Source organism: Perissodus microlepis, chromosome 14, assembly GCF_051167445.1.
Source record: "Perissodus microlepis isolate ML-2025 ecotype Zambia chromosome 14, ASM5116744v1, whole genome shotgun sequence".
Lineage (NCBI taxonomy): Eukaryota > Metazoa > Chordata > Actinopteri > Cichliformes > Cichlidae > Perissodus > Perissodus microlepis.
In genome coordinates this window covers 33,670,613-33,687,769 of record NC_140474.1, presented here as the reverse complement: position 1 = coordinate 33,687,769, position 17,157 = coordinate 33,670,613, and the positions used below count along the sequence as shown (strand labels likewise).

General features: G+C 39.0%; 2 protein-coding genes across 6 annotated transcripts in view; both read right to left on the bottom strand.

Moving 5' to 3' along the window:
* fat3a (FAT atypical cadherin 3a) overlaps positions 1 to 12,777 on the bottom strand; it is a 185,074-nt gene extending 172,297 nt beyond the window's left edge. For 4 of the 5 annotated variants that reach the window (XM_084950505.1, XM_084950507.1, XM_084950506.1 and 1 more), the window contains exon 1: positions 12,649 to 12,753. The gene's annotated coding sequence lies outside the window, so the exon portion shown is untranslated. Of the gene's footprint in view, positions 1 to 12,648 lie in introns of all 5 variants that reach the window. The other variant, XM_084950510.1, reaches the window with a different exon arrangement.
* A 1,140-nt stretch (positions 12,778 to 13,917) lies between these two features.
* LOC146374281 (uncharacterized) lies at positions 13,918 to 16,573 on the bottom strand. The gene is made up of 4 exons (XM_084951294.1): positions 16,223 to 16,573; positions 15,937 to 16,092; positions 14,981 to 15,073; positions 13,918 to 14,616 (listed from the first exon to the last, which is right to left on the bottom strand). The coding sequence occupies exons 1-4, from the start codon at positions 16,571 to 16,573 to the stop codon at positions 14,296 to 14,298; spliced, it is 921 nt and encodes a 306-aa protein (XP_084807420.1). The 3' UTR covers positions 13,918 to 14,295.
* Between the last annotated feature and the right edge of the window lie 584 nt (positions 16,574 to 17,157).

Below are 17,157 nucleotides of genomic sequence, written 5' to 3'. Positions count from 1 at the left end.
AAAACAGACTTTTGCAAATTCATGTATCTCACACTGGTGAATTAAAACAATATTTTTAAAATTTCCACAGACAATTTTCACTCTGATTTAAGTTTTTGTAAAAACTGGATCTAAAAAGTTTGTGTTGGATTTTTAAAAAACAGCAGCTTTATACAGCCACTGCCACAGAAACAACAACATATAAACAACAACTGTGCGGCAACAGTGCTAACCACCGTGACCTGTACTTTCTACTCCTACATTTTCACAATGAGCTTGTTACTTTTACTTTAACGCATTTGGGTTAAGTTATTGTTTTTTCACTGCGAGCTTCCAAACATTACACCAATTTTAGCCTAAACAGTAAGGCATAAATGGTAATCCTGTTCATGTGTTAATCACCAGAGGATGCTGCATAAAAAGAGATGATGTGTGCCAAATTTTGTGCGCAGTTTATCACACAGTGTGTTGGCCCAGCTGCTGTATTTTACAGGGAAAGAAAAGAAAGAGAGCTAACTTCACTCAGAGATAGAGAAAGATAAGAAAGAAGGAGAGCAAGACGAGCGGTTAGATTTAAAGGTAAGGACTGCTCAGTGGTATTTGATAAACTGGACATTTAAAGCTTAGATGTAACTCCTCATGTTTCTAAATTAGATATTAGGTCTGAACGTGTGACATGATGTCTTTTCATATTGTGAAACATGCTGCAAAATAAACTGAGGTAAACTAACTCAGTTTGCTTAGATCACTTAGATCAGCGGTCCCCAACCCCCGGGCCTTGGACCGGTACCGGTCCGTGAGTCGTTTGGTACCGGGCCGCGAGAGTTGAGGCTCAGGTATGAAATGTATGGTTTTCAGGGTTTTTATCGTTTTTCAGCGTTATTTTGTTATCGTTTTTATCGCTTACTCGGTTTTCCTTGGTCTTTTCACGTGTGTTATGAATACATTTTCTTTTTTTCGGTACCGGTACTAGTTTTATTTTGTTGTATTTATCCGCGACACCTTAAAGGCCGGTCCGTGAAAATATTGTCGGGCATAAACCGGTCCGTGGCGCAAAAAAGGTTGGGGACCGCTGACTTAGATCACGGATCTCTATTTAAAGGCTGCATAAAAATACTCTGCAGGTTAATGCAGGATAAACAGGTTAGATTGTGTGTGACTAGTGCAGTGGCTGTGGTTTCAAGGTCAGAGGTTACATCAATTGTAACAGAGATTCATATGATTTTTAGCTGATAATGCTTAGATCCACTGAATGAATTCCACCTTCATACCAACTGTATAGAGTGGTCCCTCGTTTGTCATGGTAGTTACGTTCTAAAAATAACCCGCGATAGGTGAAATAGCCAACTGCAGCCAACAATTATTACAGATGTTTTAAGGCTGTAAAACCCCTCACTACACACTTTATACACTTTTCTCAGACAGGCCAGAAGATTTTCACACTTTTCTCTCGTTTAAACACTTTCAGGTTCAAGCCTTCGTAGAAAAATAAGTCCAGTATTATAGAATGAAACCAAAGGTACCCACGGTTGCCTTTGACGGTGCAAAACGTTTCGTCGACATTGTTGTGTTTGTTGGGGATACAACTTAAAAACTAGTGATTTGCGATACCACTGATTTCCTTTCCGATCCGATACCAAGTAAAATTCAGGGTGGTATCTACGATACTGATCCGATGCCGATACTTTGTATAAAAACGTATTTTATTTATTGTATCTCAAATTATAGCGTCATAATGATTACTTGTTCTTATCACTTAATAATGCAGAATTCATCATATAGAAATAAAAAAGCTGAATTGTGCGCTATTTGAACACCTTGCCTGCCTGCAGCACTAAAGGACTCCGTGAGAGACGTCTGTCTCGCCCTAGCAGCACCTGTCCCTGTCCACTCCTCTTCAGTTTGCCTCAACATACGCTCGTCATATTCTGTAATACGATTTACTCTGAGGTGTTTGACAAATTTGTGGTGTTGCCACAACACCTCACTTTCTTGCCACATGTATCGCAAACCACGTCTCAGCTGTTTGTGGATGTAAAATACGTCCACACATAACTCCAATTACGCTCAGCCATTGTTGTGAGTGTGCACGCCAAGGGGCTGCGACACATTTATACAGCTGTATTTCGCACATGACTATGAAAGGCGGAAGAGAAAGTAGTTCCTTCCAATGTAGACAATCCGAATGAAATAAGTTCTTTCCACTGTGTTCCTGTTAATGATAAACTACAAATTTAGCCTAAATGACTAAAGTATTGATATTTTAATGTGAGAATTGATTCTAGAACATAAATGACTGGTATCAGAGGAATTGATATTTCAGTATTGATCCGCACATCACTATTAAAAACTAAGAACTTCAGAGTCACATTGCTAGCGAGCGATTGAATATTTATGTAAATTTGACAAGCTGAACGCACTCTGTACTGTGGTCTACAGCCAATCAAGACACAGAACACAATGCGCTATAAAAAATTTTTTAAAAAAAGCATGGAAAATTGCACAAAAAAAAATCTGCAAAAGAGCGAGACTGCGAAAGGTGAGCCACGTTATGGCGGGGGACCACTGTACAAAGCAAATTCAAAAGTGTTAAATGTTTTGGTGTTAGTAGTCTTCTTGCAAAAGTAGAGTTAATTTTACTCTAAGTAGAGTCACATTCTTTTAATGTAACTCTGAGGTGTAAAATGATAGTAGTTAAAATCGAGTGTTAAAAATTAGTGTTTCTATGTCAAATCTGGAGGTGTTACAATGGAAACATTAACTCTTGACCTCTTAACTCTGAACTCCTACAGGGGCTATGACACCAATAGAGTAAATTTACAGACTCCGCCCCCAGCACCATAGGCTCCAATCGAAGCTGAAGTGAAGCCGTTTCAGAACATTTTGCTCTACATATTTGAGTTGTTTGCCATGCTTGGTAAGTCATTTTTTCAAAGATTGTTTCAATTATTATTATTAGCTTTTACTTCTGTGGCTCTTTGGAGTTGAGACAAAGCTGTGTGAAAGGCATTAGCCATGTTGCTCGGTGATAGCACAATGTTCTGTTTTAGCTAGCTGAAAGGTATTGTTTGCAGGCAAATACCACAGCCTTGAAAAAAAGCTTGCATGTGAATTTTCAGTCACATTTTTGGTCAAATACACCTAAAACAATGTCTAGAATGTGAAATGTTGGTATAATGGTGCTACTTGAAGCCTGAAAATGATCTCCCATAAAAAAAACCAAAAAAACGAGCAAACAGCAGTAGCAGATGTCCTGACTGGGTTCTACGTTAGCATTTAGATTCCTCCAGAGTTTTGTGCACACGGTTTAGGTAAAAATGAAAAAGGTTGAGGTTTTACATTTAGTTCAGTATTACCTGTTGCCTGTGTCCTTGTCTTTTGGGAAAATACTTTACACAAGTAATGGCTCAAAAAGGATTCCTTTTTTTTTTTACTGTGCTGCAATTGATTACTGGATTATTTGTGCCATTAATTAGTGTCAACTATTTTTTATTCAATCTCCACATAGGATATGCTTGTGAAGATGGAATATGGGGGAGAGCAGAAGTGCGTTGAAATTCCACAAAGTGATGAATGAAGGACATGCATATTGTATTGAAGAAATAAGTGATGAGAATGCTGTTATTTGCATTTACCAGCTCACCTATGTCAGACCTTTTGATAAACAATATTCTAATGAAAGTGAGAACATGTACACTGTTACATCTTTCAGAAAATGTTTTGAAATTGTGGTGCACAGTTCAGAATAAATGTTTATAAAAAAACCATTGCGTCTTTTTAGTAAATGTTTATTTCCAAAAGAAATTTCTAGAAGTTCAGAACAGTAAAATTCCCGCTTTTTAGAATTAATTAGAAGATAACTCTTACATAGTTAAACTAAAATACTCTTTGAGAGTTAATATATAAACTCTTAACACCTAGTTAGCATTAGTAAGTGTTAAATTATCAACTCCAGACAGATTTGGTGTTTAACACTAAATCAGAGTTAACGTACCAACTCTCCAAAAAGAGTTAAATTAACACTCTCTGGTGTGGACCCATATAGACACTTTAATGGTGTTGAAATCAAATCTGACAGTGTTAATTTGGACATGCTGGATTTGCTGTGTACTGTCTAATATAAAGACATACACAGTGTACTGTCAGTGTTGAGGATGAAAATCAGGCAGGAGAACTCATTAAACACCCCCTTACATCTTGTTAAATTCAGAAATCCACAAACAGCAGCAGATCAACTGATCACAACCTGTACACTACGAAAATCTCCTGGGGCTCTAAATAGAAATTATTATGAGTTATGATACTTTTCCCCACATTGAGCCATTACAACCATTACAATTGTTCCCCTACTGACTAACTCCCCAATTTGGTCCCAAATACGACCTAATTTCTCAATGGTGCGACTAGCACCAGTGCGACCAGCCGTTCGAGTGAAGGAAAAAAAGTCTATGCAACTCTGAAAGTCTATGTGTGGCCAACAGCAGAGAACATTATGCCCTATCATGGCCTAACTGTGCTGCTGAAGCGCCGCAGCACCGACTCCGTGCTGCTGCTGTTCGATTGATTTCTGTGTCATGCAAGTGTCTCTGCACAGTCGGCAGAAAAGGGAAATGACGAAGGAAGGCTTTCCCACAATAATCCAATAGTGCATGGCGACACCTGCACATTCTGCCAATGTTCTGCCAAAAAAGATCCTAGGCCGCACCGCTGCGACCAGCCATTCGAGTGAAAAAAAACAAACAAACAAAAAAGACTCTGCAACTCTTAAAGTCTCTGTGTGGTTAACAACAGACACCAGGGCTCACAAAATCGCCCGGGACGTTGGGCTAGCGATTTTTCCAGTCGGGCTACAAAAATCTATCTCAGTCCTGCCCGTCGAGCTATCGTAGGAAGGAAAAATATATGTCAATGCTTTTGCATTCTTTCGCAAATGTAGCTGGGTAATTATGTCATTGGCATCGATGAACCACTGTCAATATGTGACATTTGAAATGGCGTTTGAATTTGGGCTTGTTTTTTGCTTTCACTTTCACTTTGCGATTGCACGAACTGTGTATAGAGATCAGCAGTACTGATTGGTGAGTGACAGATTAATTGCGCACCAATTCCTCTGGCATCGTCTTATCAATCATTAGCTTACTATTCAAACATGACAAGTGAAATCTCCCGCAGCAAGCTTAAACATGTCATAGAGGTTAATTGCGCAGAGAATCGCTGACCGTTATGTAAATACGTGTGTAAATGCAGATGGATTTACGCAGGAATTTTAGTTCTGCAGAGCCAAATAAGACAGGTCAGGGTGAAGAAGGGACAGCCAAAGAAAAGCCTACCACAAAATGGAAAAGTTATGACAAATCAGACTATGAGGCAAAAAGAAAGCGCAGCTTTTTTGGTTTCATGGTCAAAAGAATTTCTGTGGTTGGAATATAGTAAGCTAAATAACATAAAAAACATTTAATGTTCTGCCAGGTGTGTTGAGTTTCCCTCGATTTCTGAGTTGACAAGCGCCTTTGTTATTGGGACCAGTAATTTTAAGAAAGACCCCCCATCAGAACCCATGAGAAATGCAAAAATGCATTATTGCTCAGTCTGCAGTATCTTTCCCAGAACAAACACCAATTGCAAAAAACATACTAAAAATAAACCAAGCACAACAAGAAGTCCTGAAAAAGCTGTTTAGAACAGCGTACTATGTTACAAAGAGTGAACTACCATTGGCAATATTTAGCAGTCTTTGCAAACTTCAAAAAGCAAATGTCCTAGATCTTGGTTCCACTTACCTCTTACCCGTGATTTCAGTGGAAATTTCAAATTCATGATCTGACACAGACTGATTCATGTTCTACACAGTTCTTACAAGTTCATAGAAATTTCTGTTCAATTAGAACCAAATATTTGAGTTGATGATTGTAATTTTTATACAGTTTTTGTAATTTGTGTTTTAACTAATTTTTGATTGGTGTTTCGTTTCCTTTACAATATTTTTTTTTTTTTTTTTTTTTTAAATTTGGGCTACTTAAATTTATTTTCGGCTACCAAAAACTGAAGAGTGCCTGCCCGAAGGGGTACCAGGGATTTTGAAATTTTTTTGAGCCCTGGGAGCCATTATGCCCATATTGTGGTCTAAACCAATCAGATATTGAGATGTTCAGTTCAAAGCCTTTGAGGCACTTTTAATTTTGACTTTCTTTTTATTTTATATATCTTGAGATATTTTAAGTTTAAATTTCAGTTCAGCGAAGCACTTTAAGCTCAAGAACTTTTTCAGTACCGTATTTTTTGGACTATAAGGTGCACTTAAAATCCTTTCATTTCCTCAAAAGTGTGCCTTATGTATGAATTCTATTTGTGGTTACTGAACGTGAACAGATTTATGTGTTACACAGCACTCAAAAATCTGTCAAAATGTTTTAGTACGACTTCGGTAAGCAATGAAGCCACACCGCTTGACGGACTGTTGGAGCATTACAGCTACCATAGTCAGGAGCCTTGCAGATTAATACATACCGTGCTTCAACATAATATTACCGTATTGCGTGTGTATAAGGACCCAAAAATGGCACCTGTTAAGAGACATGCTCATGAAGCAGATTTCAAATTCTACCAGTCATGCAGTATGACATGGGAATAGAGCAGCAGCAAGAGAATTCAACATTAATGAATCAATGGTACAAAAGTGGAGGAAGCAAGAAGAATGCATTTCATATCTTAATAACGTACATCTGCCATAGAGTTGCTAGCTTAGTTAGCATCAGTGAATTGAACTGGCATTTACTTTCTACTGAAATGATAAATTCAAAAAAAACGGACAACCATTTAATTGCCCATATTCATCTGATTTCTAGCAACAGAACTTCAGCAAGTGGCTATTAAGCAGAAAGGTGGATAAATAATGGTAATACATCTCATGTCCTGAGAAGTAAGTTTCACAATTGCCATGAATGAGGAGGCTTTGCATCCAGCTTGCGGTGTGTGTGGCAACTGCTACAGGCAGGACCTGAAGCCAGTCAAGGTGCATCTAGATATGCGTGGCATTAAAAAAAGCAAATACTAGACTAAACGCACACATTTAGATGTACAATTTCTGATATGTTCACAGTGAAAGCCTCACAACTTAAACATGAATATTGGCAAAATATCTAGGCAATTTAGCTGTCAGGTTTCAAAGGATATGTCAGCTGGTTGTTGAGTTAAGATACATTGATGGTACATAGATTACCAACTTTTTAGCTCGATTTCCTTGATGTTTCAGTTTATTTGAAGTGTATGTTTAAATGTAAGCATCCCATCAGATCATGGGGAAAAAAATTCAGGGTTTTTTTGGGGTTTTTTTTTAACTAATTTGTGGTGCTAAGCACAGTGTCATAGACAAAGGACTGGGATGCAGTAGAGCTGCAGTACATGTGTGAAAAGAGCTTATGGTGAAACTGTGAACAATAACATTCTCTTACTCACACGCCAATTGCACAAACGCTGGGGATGAAGCACTAGAACACAGCAACAGGCAACCCCCATCATGGATAAAGAAGGCATCCAAAGAAATCCCCCAACTCTCTCCCTCTCATACACACGCAGGAAGATGAAGGAAGGGGGGAGAGGGCATGCAGAGTGCTGGCATTTGGCTCAAACAGACGCTCACAAAGCTCTTGGGACCCCAGAGATGCAGGAAAAGCAGGGGGAGAGTGAAGAAGGAGGAGGGGTTGCAGCAATGCCATTTCCAAGCAGCCAGCCTGTGGAGCAAGGCACTCGGAGAGAAGGAGAACAAAAAGAATAGAGAGAATAGCTGCATCTTCTCCTCCCCCTCCTCTCTTTCTTCCATGTGGAGGTCAGTGTGCTCAGTGGGGAGGATCAGCCACTGCAGCCAGTCCTACAGTGCTCTGCAAAGTGCTCTCACATATTATCTGCAGCAATGCAGCACGAGTCCTGATATGCAGCCACAAGAACACAGAAACAACATCAAGGCTGGAACATCTATCAGTATACTGCTAAAAAAAAATCCCGTCTAACATCAGAAGCCCAGCCTCATCCAGCAATGTTACACTGTCAGAAATTGCTCAGAGCTGCTAGGCTTTATTGTGAAAGGAAAATGTTAGTCATGAGGCTGAATTGTTAATAAATATGACTACAAACCTGTTTCACTTGATTGCAAAAATGATGCAGCTCTAAATCAGCACCAATCTAACAAGTTTAGGTTTAGGTAATGAAATATGCACATGCCACATTATCATCAAAAGTACCTGGAAAACGAAGGCAATCTAAACATTTCTGCCATCTTTTAAAGGCAAATCTCTAAATTTTTAAATCCCACATCACACACGATAATTACCACTCAGAGGCACAACAAAACATCTCCAGCTCAGTTCACTTGTATTTCCTCTGTATCATGGACAACTCATGACACCTCCTACACAAGACAGTTCTGAGGCAGCAGAGCTCCTTCCTCAGACTGACTCAACCATAAAAAGTGCTTCAGGAAATTATTCCTACCATTCTCTGTAAGTATAAGACGTGGTTGTTCAAACATACATATAGTATGTTTTTTTTTTTTCAATTTAATTCAATTTATAAATGGGGCCAAATCTTAGCAACTGTTGCCTCAAGGCAAGTTGTAGCACACATAGAAAAAAAACAAAACAAAAAAAAAAAAGCGTTTCAAAAGAAGAACTCATCATGTTACATTCCACAGCATAAATCTAAGTATTTTGTGTCCTAAATATGAATATTGAATTGCAGTTTTCTGTTAGTGTTTACTCTGAGTAATTCACTCACATGGGACAAAGTTTAGACAAAAAGGCTTATAGTTGCATCACTCCCACAAACTTAATAACCAGGTTTAAACAAATCTACAAACAAAATATCAGAAATATCTCATACAAGATGATATCTTTTAGTATGTACAAAAAGCTATAATTAAACCTGCCACACTGCAGTCTAAAGCAGCCACTGTATTCCAATTAGGCCTTGCATAACAGGTAAAGGACAAGGGTGTAAAGAAGGAATTGTTAAGTATGATAAGAGGTGATGATGAAGGGAGGAACTGTTGGGGAAGGAGGAGTGGAAAAGGAGCTGCACGGACTCTGGCAGGGCAGAGCCAATTAATAGTGGATGCCTAGCTGGTCTTGTCTACCTGATGAAAGGTGAGATGAGGAGGAAGCACCTTCATACTCTCTCCATCTTTCGGGCATACACACACACAGTAGCAGATGTGTGCAGACACGCACATGATCAATTTAAGCTGACATAGCAGTCTTTCTCTCTCCCTAATATATATATGCGATGCTTTTTCTGAATACTATCGTCATGTGTGAAAAACAATAGAGAAAAAAAAAGGCACCTCATTGCTATTGGTGAAAAAATGTATCATGTCGACAAATAAAAAAAAGTGGCATCATGTGGGATTTTATTGTTTCGGAATGATGTGAAAAATTTGGGAGCGAGATCCAGTGGGCGAGGGAGAGAAAGAGATGTGTAACGTTTAGGGTGGAGTGCATAGTTAGTGTGTTGTGTGATTGTTGTTTTGCTTTGTGTCAGTAAGGGTACTAATGAACGTCACAAAGGAAGACACCATCTCCACTGAACAATGTCTCCAGGTGGAAAACCGGAGGAATCATACACCTGTTGTCAGGCCTGCAGGGTTTATCCCTGTGGTGTTCTCCCCTGCCTTGTGGCAGACAAACTTTTTTTTTTTACTGGCAAAAATAATTTGTGGGGCATCTTATGACAGCTGATTGTTCTTTCATTTTAGTTTTAGTAGTTTTTTTTAATGGTTGTACAAAAAAAAAAAACCCCAAAAAAACAATGAAATGAAATGAAAAAATAACTGTACATGCAGACATAAGATTGTGCTGAAAACAATGATACCACACAAGGCAAAAAAAACATTTAAAGGTGAAATATAAATGTAAAATCAAAAGCAGTCAAATATGGCCAATTATAATCTGGAACTAAGTGGGTTAACTTTTTTTGCTAGGCCCCCCCTTTGTTTTACAAGAATAATGCCCCACTGTAACTTTACTGTATAAAGAGCTAACATCTCCAAAATGTCAGGAGTAAGTTAGTCATTACAAGAAGTGTTTGTGAACTAAAAATCAAGAATGTGGGATACTGTCTGTCCGTGATTTGGAGAGCCCAGCGCATGCTCCCGATGCAGGGAAAACCAATTCTGCAGGGGAGACCTACCTTGGCACTTGTGCAGGTGAAGCCAAAGGGAAGACATGCTTCACCATATTTTCTAGTCTTTGGCTTGGAAGGAAGTTGGTTTGGAAACATATTTGGCGATGCTTCATCTCCTGCTTTGCATTTGTGTGGGAGCCCCATCAAAAACCTGTCCACTATGCCATCAGTCTCCAAGCGTGTTTCTTTTTGCTTTTTTTTTGCCCCAGGGGGCGGGCAAATTTTTCATGACAGTGCAGAATTTCTGACATTTCCCATATGGAAAAGAAATAGTACAAACTTATATGATTTACTCATGAAAGTGGCCACTTTCATAAGTAAATCATATAAGGCTTACATGATTTACTCATGAAAGTGGCCACTTTCTCATTACTTTCATATATTGTTTTAGTAAGTATCCAAAACATACAAGTTTCATTATATAATTTTTCAAGGGATCTTATATCTGTTTTCACTCTTGTATGCTTTTCATACAAGTTTCACACAAGACAGATACAAACTTTATAAGATTTATATATATCTTTTCCATATGGGTTTGTTTAAGTGAAAGCATGTAACAATTTTATTTTTTTCTAACAAAAAACTTAGACTTGTGTTTGTGAATGAACCACCTCAATTGTGTAGCTTTCTGGATTTTATACTTATTAGGCTACATATTTATTTATTATACAGGCTATACAGTAAAGTTGGGCGATTGGACGAATATATTGACTATTGACAACAGGGTGAGCCTATACCCATCATTTTTACAAGAGAGATTTATTTATTTATCATTTCCCCATGAGTACGTTTGCTCATAATGTTGGTTGAAGCTTACAGAAGCAGTCAACAGAAAAAATAATACCGCTGTTTCAACGGCACCCTCTTCCAGCTGTGAACAAATGCACCCTCCTCAGAGTGCACCAAAATGCAGCGACTCATTTACTGAAACTCATAACAGAAAGAAAGAAAGTTAGTTCAGAAAAAAACAAACATTTTATTTCTTTCTTTCTTTTTTTTTTTTTAAACCCACAGTGGTGGGGAGGGAAACAAAGAGAAATTGGCTTCTTTTTTCCACTATAAACGTGTTTACAGGCAGCTCCGGTGTTTGTCTTACACACTCAACCAAACAACAAATACAAAATTAAACAAACAGTTACTTAAAAATCAAAATGTCTCTTCCAGCGAACATTAAAAAAAACAAACAAACAGATTCTCTGCCGTATTGTTAAGTCTTTGGTGCATCTCAAATAAATAAATAAATAATCCCAAAAGTAGCTATATTAATACTGAAACAAACAAGAAAAGAAGGCAAAATATTCCCTCCAAACAAAACTTATACATTGTAATTGCGCAAATCAGTCCGTGCATGATTATATTGCTTCGCCCATCAAAATGTCTGCACAAATATATCCCCTATCGTTGGTTATTGGACTTGGAAAATTTTTACATATCACCCAACCTTACTATACAGTACATAAAATTAAAATTCACATGTAACTGAAACGTTTAATTATGCGGGCTACAAAAAATAAATTAAGTTTAGATTATATTTATATGAAACCTGTATACTTACTGAATATGTATACTTCATTTTAACCATATGTAATATCTACATATGTGGGGGGGGGGTTAAAAAAGGTTTTGATTTTGCCACCCCATTTGATGTCCATGCCGCCCTAAGAAAATTTCTTTAGATCCGCCCCTGGCAGTGCTCATGGTGAAAAGCGCACACGCAAGCTACAGACTTTTTCATTAATGCAGCTCCACCCTGAAGATCGGCCTTACTGGCCGCTAGTAACCTTGATGACATAGCTTCTCTTCACACACACTACATATCGATGCCCCCCCCCCCTCCCCTCAATGCCCACGGGACACTTAAAACCAGTCCCAGTTGTTGCTTCCATCTGTATGTCTGCAGCAACACACATGTTAACCTCGAAACTAGAGCACGTCTGCATCGCATCACATCACAAGAAGCATCCGAGGATTTCTCCCGAGCGCGTCCAGTATCATGAAACACGACGATTATTTTTATCATCTTCGTTCCACTCCCAGAGCACTGCAGCTCCGGCGATATGAGCGCTGCTGTAGGCGACAGCATTACAGAAATCATTCACATAAAGGTGCGACGGAGGCCTGCTTTGTGTGTGTGTGTGTGTGTGTGTGTGTGTGTACTAAAGTTGCATGACCAGTACCACACAGCTGGGCTAGTCCCGGTGGAGCAAAGACAGCTACACAGCGGTTCAGTCATGGCGGCTGCAGCGGAGACTGGACCACTAATGGTCGGAGCCCGCCGACCACCGTTTTCCCTCCATACCGTGAGGTAGCGCGCACCTACTGCGCTGTAACACGGCGAAAGCAGCAGCTAGAGCTCATCTCACCTCCACCATGCCTGTTTTCAGTAAGGAGAAAAGAAAATGCACTGCCGGCTCTCCAGAGCCGTCCCCCGCATTCACTTCGCACCTTTGCCCCCCACCAGCCCCTAAGCTACATGCGGTTTCCCGCGGAACTCACCCGGCCACGCTGCAGAAGACCTCGGTACGAAAGTCCGTCCAACTCCGCACGATCCTCCAACAATGACTGCAGAATGTCCGCTTCGATCTGATCCGCGCCCCCGCTCTGCTGATGCTGCTCCGCGAGCCGCGCGCTCACGACGAGGCCGGGGCGTGTGCAGAGATTCACGGGCAGAGCGCAACCTGCCGGAGATGCACAGATTTAACCAATTCTTTGCTCCATTTAGTCAAGTCAGCTAAGCTAAAGCTGTCACTAAACAACTTGCTTTCGCAGTTTGCTTTGGTTTATTATCCATGTGCACTGTGAAACCCGTTTTGCAGCATTTGGCTGATTCTGAGCAGAGTAAAGGCCTTTACACTTAAGGATTCCTCCATCAGTTGAAACACTGTGGTACAAGTTCATCTTGCCTTCCTCCGTAGATGCTTGATTTTGGTGTCTCTTTATTTTCGGCTGACAGCAGAGGTGGGTCGAGTACCCAAAAATTGTACTCAAGTAAGAGTAGCTTTTCTTTAAAATATTATTACTCAAGTAAAAGTGAAAAGTAGTCTTAAAAAAAGTTACTCAAGTAAGAGTAAAAAAGTACTTGGTGAAAAGACTACTCAAGTAGTGAGTAACTGTTTGAAATGTCCGATTTATTTTTTAAATAAATGCTATCAGACAAACAAAAATAAATAAATATACAAATCTTAGTATTTTCAAAAGGAATATATGTAAAAACATCAACAAAATAAGGCATAACAATTCTAATTTCCAATTTCAGTTTTTCACAACATAAAGCTTTTTTCACCAATACCTACACTGTAAAAAGAATAACCCTATTCAAATTAAAAAAAAAAAAAAGATGTCCAATTGTCACATCCCAAATATTTGACTTCATAGAATCCAAATTGAGTCACTTGATATGACCTGATACTTTTATGTTGATATAAACAATATTACTAGACTTGACTGAAACTTTAAATTTTGCATTGATCCAAATTGATTTTTTTACATAGAACCATATTTTAATTATTGAACCAAGCTAATATATTGAAATTTAACCAACCTAATGTATTCACATCGAACCAAATTAACATGAACTAATATGTTTGTTTTGAAGCCAGGTAATTGATTTACATATATTCAAACTATATTTTTTACATTTCATTTTATTTCAGTTCAAAAATGCTCTGCATTTCCTATAAAAAACAAGACAGTTGGCCAACCAATTATTTCAAAATTATTTATTGTTCCAAACCATTTTAACTATAATCAATAGAGAGGATTAGTAATATACAGATTTAGTGCTACGGCAGAAATGTTTGTTTTATAAAACCTGCAACCTTTTGAAAACCAGTATAAAACCTGCAATCTTTTTAGAACTGGTATAAAACCTGCAACCTGTCTAAAACTGGCATAAAACCATTATAAAAACTCTTTTTAAACCAATTTGCAAGTACTCAAAAATGTTTATATGTGCACTGTGCCTGTACAATGTAAAAAAAAAATCTACACATGTATCAATGAAATCAACTTAAATCTCCCTTTCAAATGGGTGTTCTTATAATTTTTGAATGTAGAATACCACTGCAGGCCAACCAAGCAAAATAACCAAGCACACATGCACATGCATGTGCACATACACATGCACACATGCATGCAAACACACTACTGTGCAGTGTTAAGTTCACAATTAAGTTTGCGAATCTTAGAGGTCATCTTGTTAAAGTCAAGCTCCATCATAATCTTTTGAAGAGCCTCAAAGGTGAACCTGAATCCTCGTGGATATTCCATATTAAGAGCATAACAGAGTCCAAAGACCATTGCCACTCCAGCTGCCACAGAAGGCAACTCATTCAGGACTTCCACACCATCAATGATTATCCCGATGTCTCGAGGCTGATGTAGGAGGCTTGAGTTGTCCCTGAAGACGAAGAGTGCCATGGTGGTACTCTGCCGCTCTTCCTCAGCTTCATCTTTCTGCGATATCTTGAGGTAAAATATGGAACAAAATGTACAAGTGAAGAACTGAAGTCTGGCACACCTGATAAATCTTTGACCATAATAAACTACTATTTTGATAGTTGTTTGGTCACAGACTATTAGAACAATTATTTGACTAATCAGATTGTGAATTGCATAATCATTAAATTAAATCAATGGTGGAACATTTTCATAAATGTTCCACAAAGCCCAAGAAAAAAAAGAAAACAATACAGAACCCTAAGATATTAACTTGATGAGTTGATTAATCGTTGCTGTCCTACATTAATCACTGCATTTAATAGCAGAGTTGTCAAATTTACATCAAGAGACTGCATCTCATGTAGAGACAGAACAGATATGGACATACCATGTATTCTTTTATCAAGTCCTCAACACGTTCTCCAAGGTAGATAATGAGAGGTTTAAGTATACACTCCCTCCTAATGTCAGCATCAGCATCCTGCAGGAACAGTTAAAATTGTTACTATGCAATATGGAGAGTATGCTGCGTGAGAGGAATTTTTTTTCACCTCTCTATCCTCATGAGGTGACTAATGCCCCTTTTCCACCGACAAATCGGCACGGTGCGCTTGAGAGCAGTTCAGTTTAGCGCGGATGAACTCGCTTGTTGCGGTGGAAACATAAAGCGGACGTAACTGGGAACAGGGGCGAACCCATCTGGCTATGAAAAGTCGCGCAAAAGTCTTTGTCCGCAACGTCACAGCCCGAAGAACAACAACAATCGCGATATATGTGTGTTTTTGTACTTTGCTCTGTCTGTGGTTCATTTTGATTGGTTTGATTTTTGGTTCTTGTGGAGGAAGTCGCCATGGTCCAAAGTCAATGGAGTATGGTTGCTGGGAGTTTTTTTTAAAGCCTTTTGTGGGAGCGCTTCTATATCACATCACGTGGGCACCACACACACCCGGGCCAATCAGGTGTAAAGGCGGTGGAAAAGCGTCCGCAGGGGGCTAAAGTGAACTGAGCCACACCGTGTTCTGTCGGTGGAAAAGCGGCATATGCTTTCTTGTCCCTAAATAAAAGTTTATACGTATATATGTATGTATGTGTATCTGGCGAGTGAGAGTGAAAATGTGTCTCCAAAATAAATTTTGTTGTAGTTGTGCTCTGTACTTGTATAATGACAATAAATCTCTTCATTCATTCAAGGACAAAGCCCACACTTCCTTTCAACATTTTAAAAGGTCACAGCCATAATCACTGACGTTACCAAAATAAAACTGTAACAGGATACAAATTCTCATTAGATACAGGGGTTAAAATGCTAACTGTCATTTTAATAGTTAATTATATACACCCTACCTGATCAAGAAACTCTAGGATTATGGCAGTTTTTGCTTTGGTTGTCCCTCCTTTCTTTCTGATTATTTTAAGTAGCTGTGGGGAGTGCTTGTCCAACTGGGCCATGAATCTGGTTAGCAGGGGAACTGCAGTAACCCGCAGAAACTCTGCATTAATCTGTACATGAGTAGACAGTGTACAATACATTTTTTTAAAGACAAACTTCCAACAAGAAAAAGTCAAAACATATATTTCCCATTTCCAAACTATGATAAAAGGCATTAGTACAAAAAAGTTAAAGTTATACCTCTTCCATCTGAAATAGACCTGGCCATCTTTCCAAGAGGTTCTTGATGTCAGGCTTCTTATCCACAACCTCTTTCCTCCTGAATTCGAAGGTCCTGGCCATCTTCTCTCGTACAGTTTTCTCATTGTTTCTCTTCTTTAATTCGGTCAGGAGAGATATTCGCTCTAGTTCTAGGCTTTCTGGATTCTCACTGCTGGTCTGAGGATAGTAATTGGCCTCACCTCTTCTTGCCTTTTTGTTGTTCTTGGCTGGCTTGGGAACAGGATCTTCTTGTGACTTTGATTTGAGGGTATTTACTAAGAGCTCAGATGCAAGTCCATGTGACTTAAGCTGAGTGCGGTAATTGCTCATCTTAGTCTTTAGTCTGAGTTTCAATCCGTAGCTCTCATTGAAGGAGTCTGGTTGCCTCAAGCAGGGGTGTTTCCTTGTCAGAGCCTCCGCAACGTCACTCAGGTCTGCATCACTGGGGTACGCCTTGTAGGAGAAAATCTTCTCTGCCAGTCTTTCCAGAATGTCGGACAACATTTTCGATGTAGGTGTGAGCCTGGTTTGGTCCTTTGTGTATTCCGCATTCCCTTTCTCAAGTTGACCTTCTGTTTCAAAAGAGAATTGTGGGATGTTGAACTCCTTTGGCCAGGGCTGTGTGCGGAGTTTCTCAGAGGAGCTGCTGCTTAGTATGACTGTGTCATCAGTGTGTGTTGAGATGGAGCTTGTATCTAGGTCACTTTCTACAAATTCTAAAATTAATGTTTCAGTAGCAGACGGTATGACCTTGATGGTGGTAAGATCCTTGATCATGGAGGTTGAGTTCAAGTTCACAAATGTTCCACCAAAGTCTACATCTTTATATTGCAGCCTGATACCTCCAGCAACTTTGCATGACTCTTTAACTTGTTCAATGAGCTCTTCAACTGTGTCTGGCACCCTTGATAGAT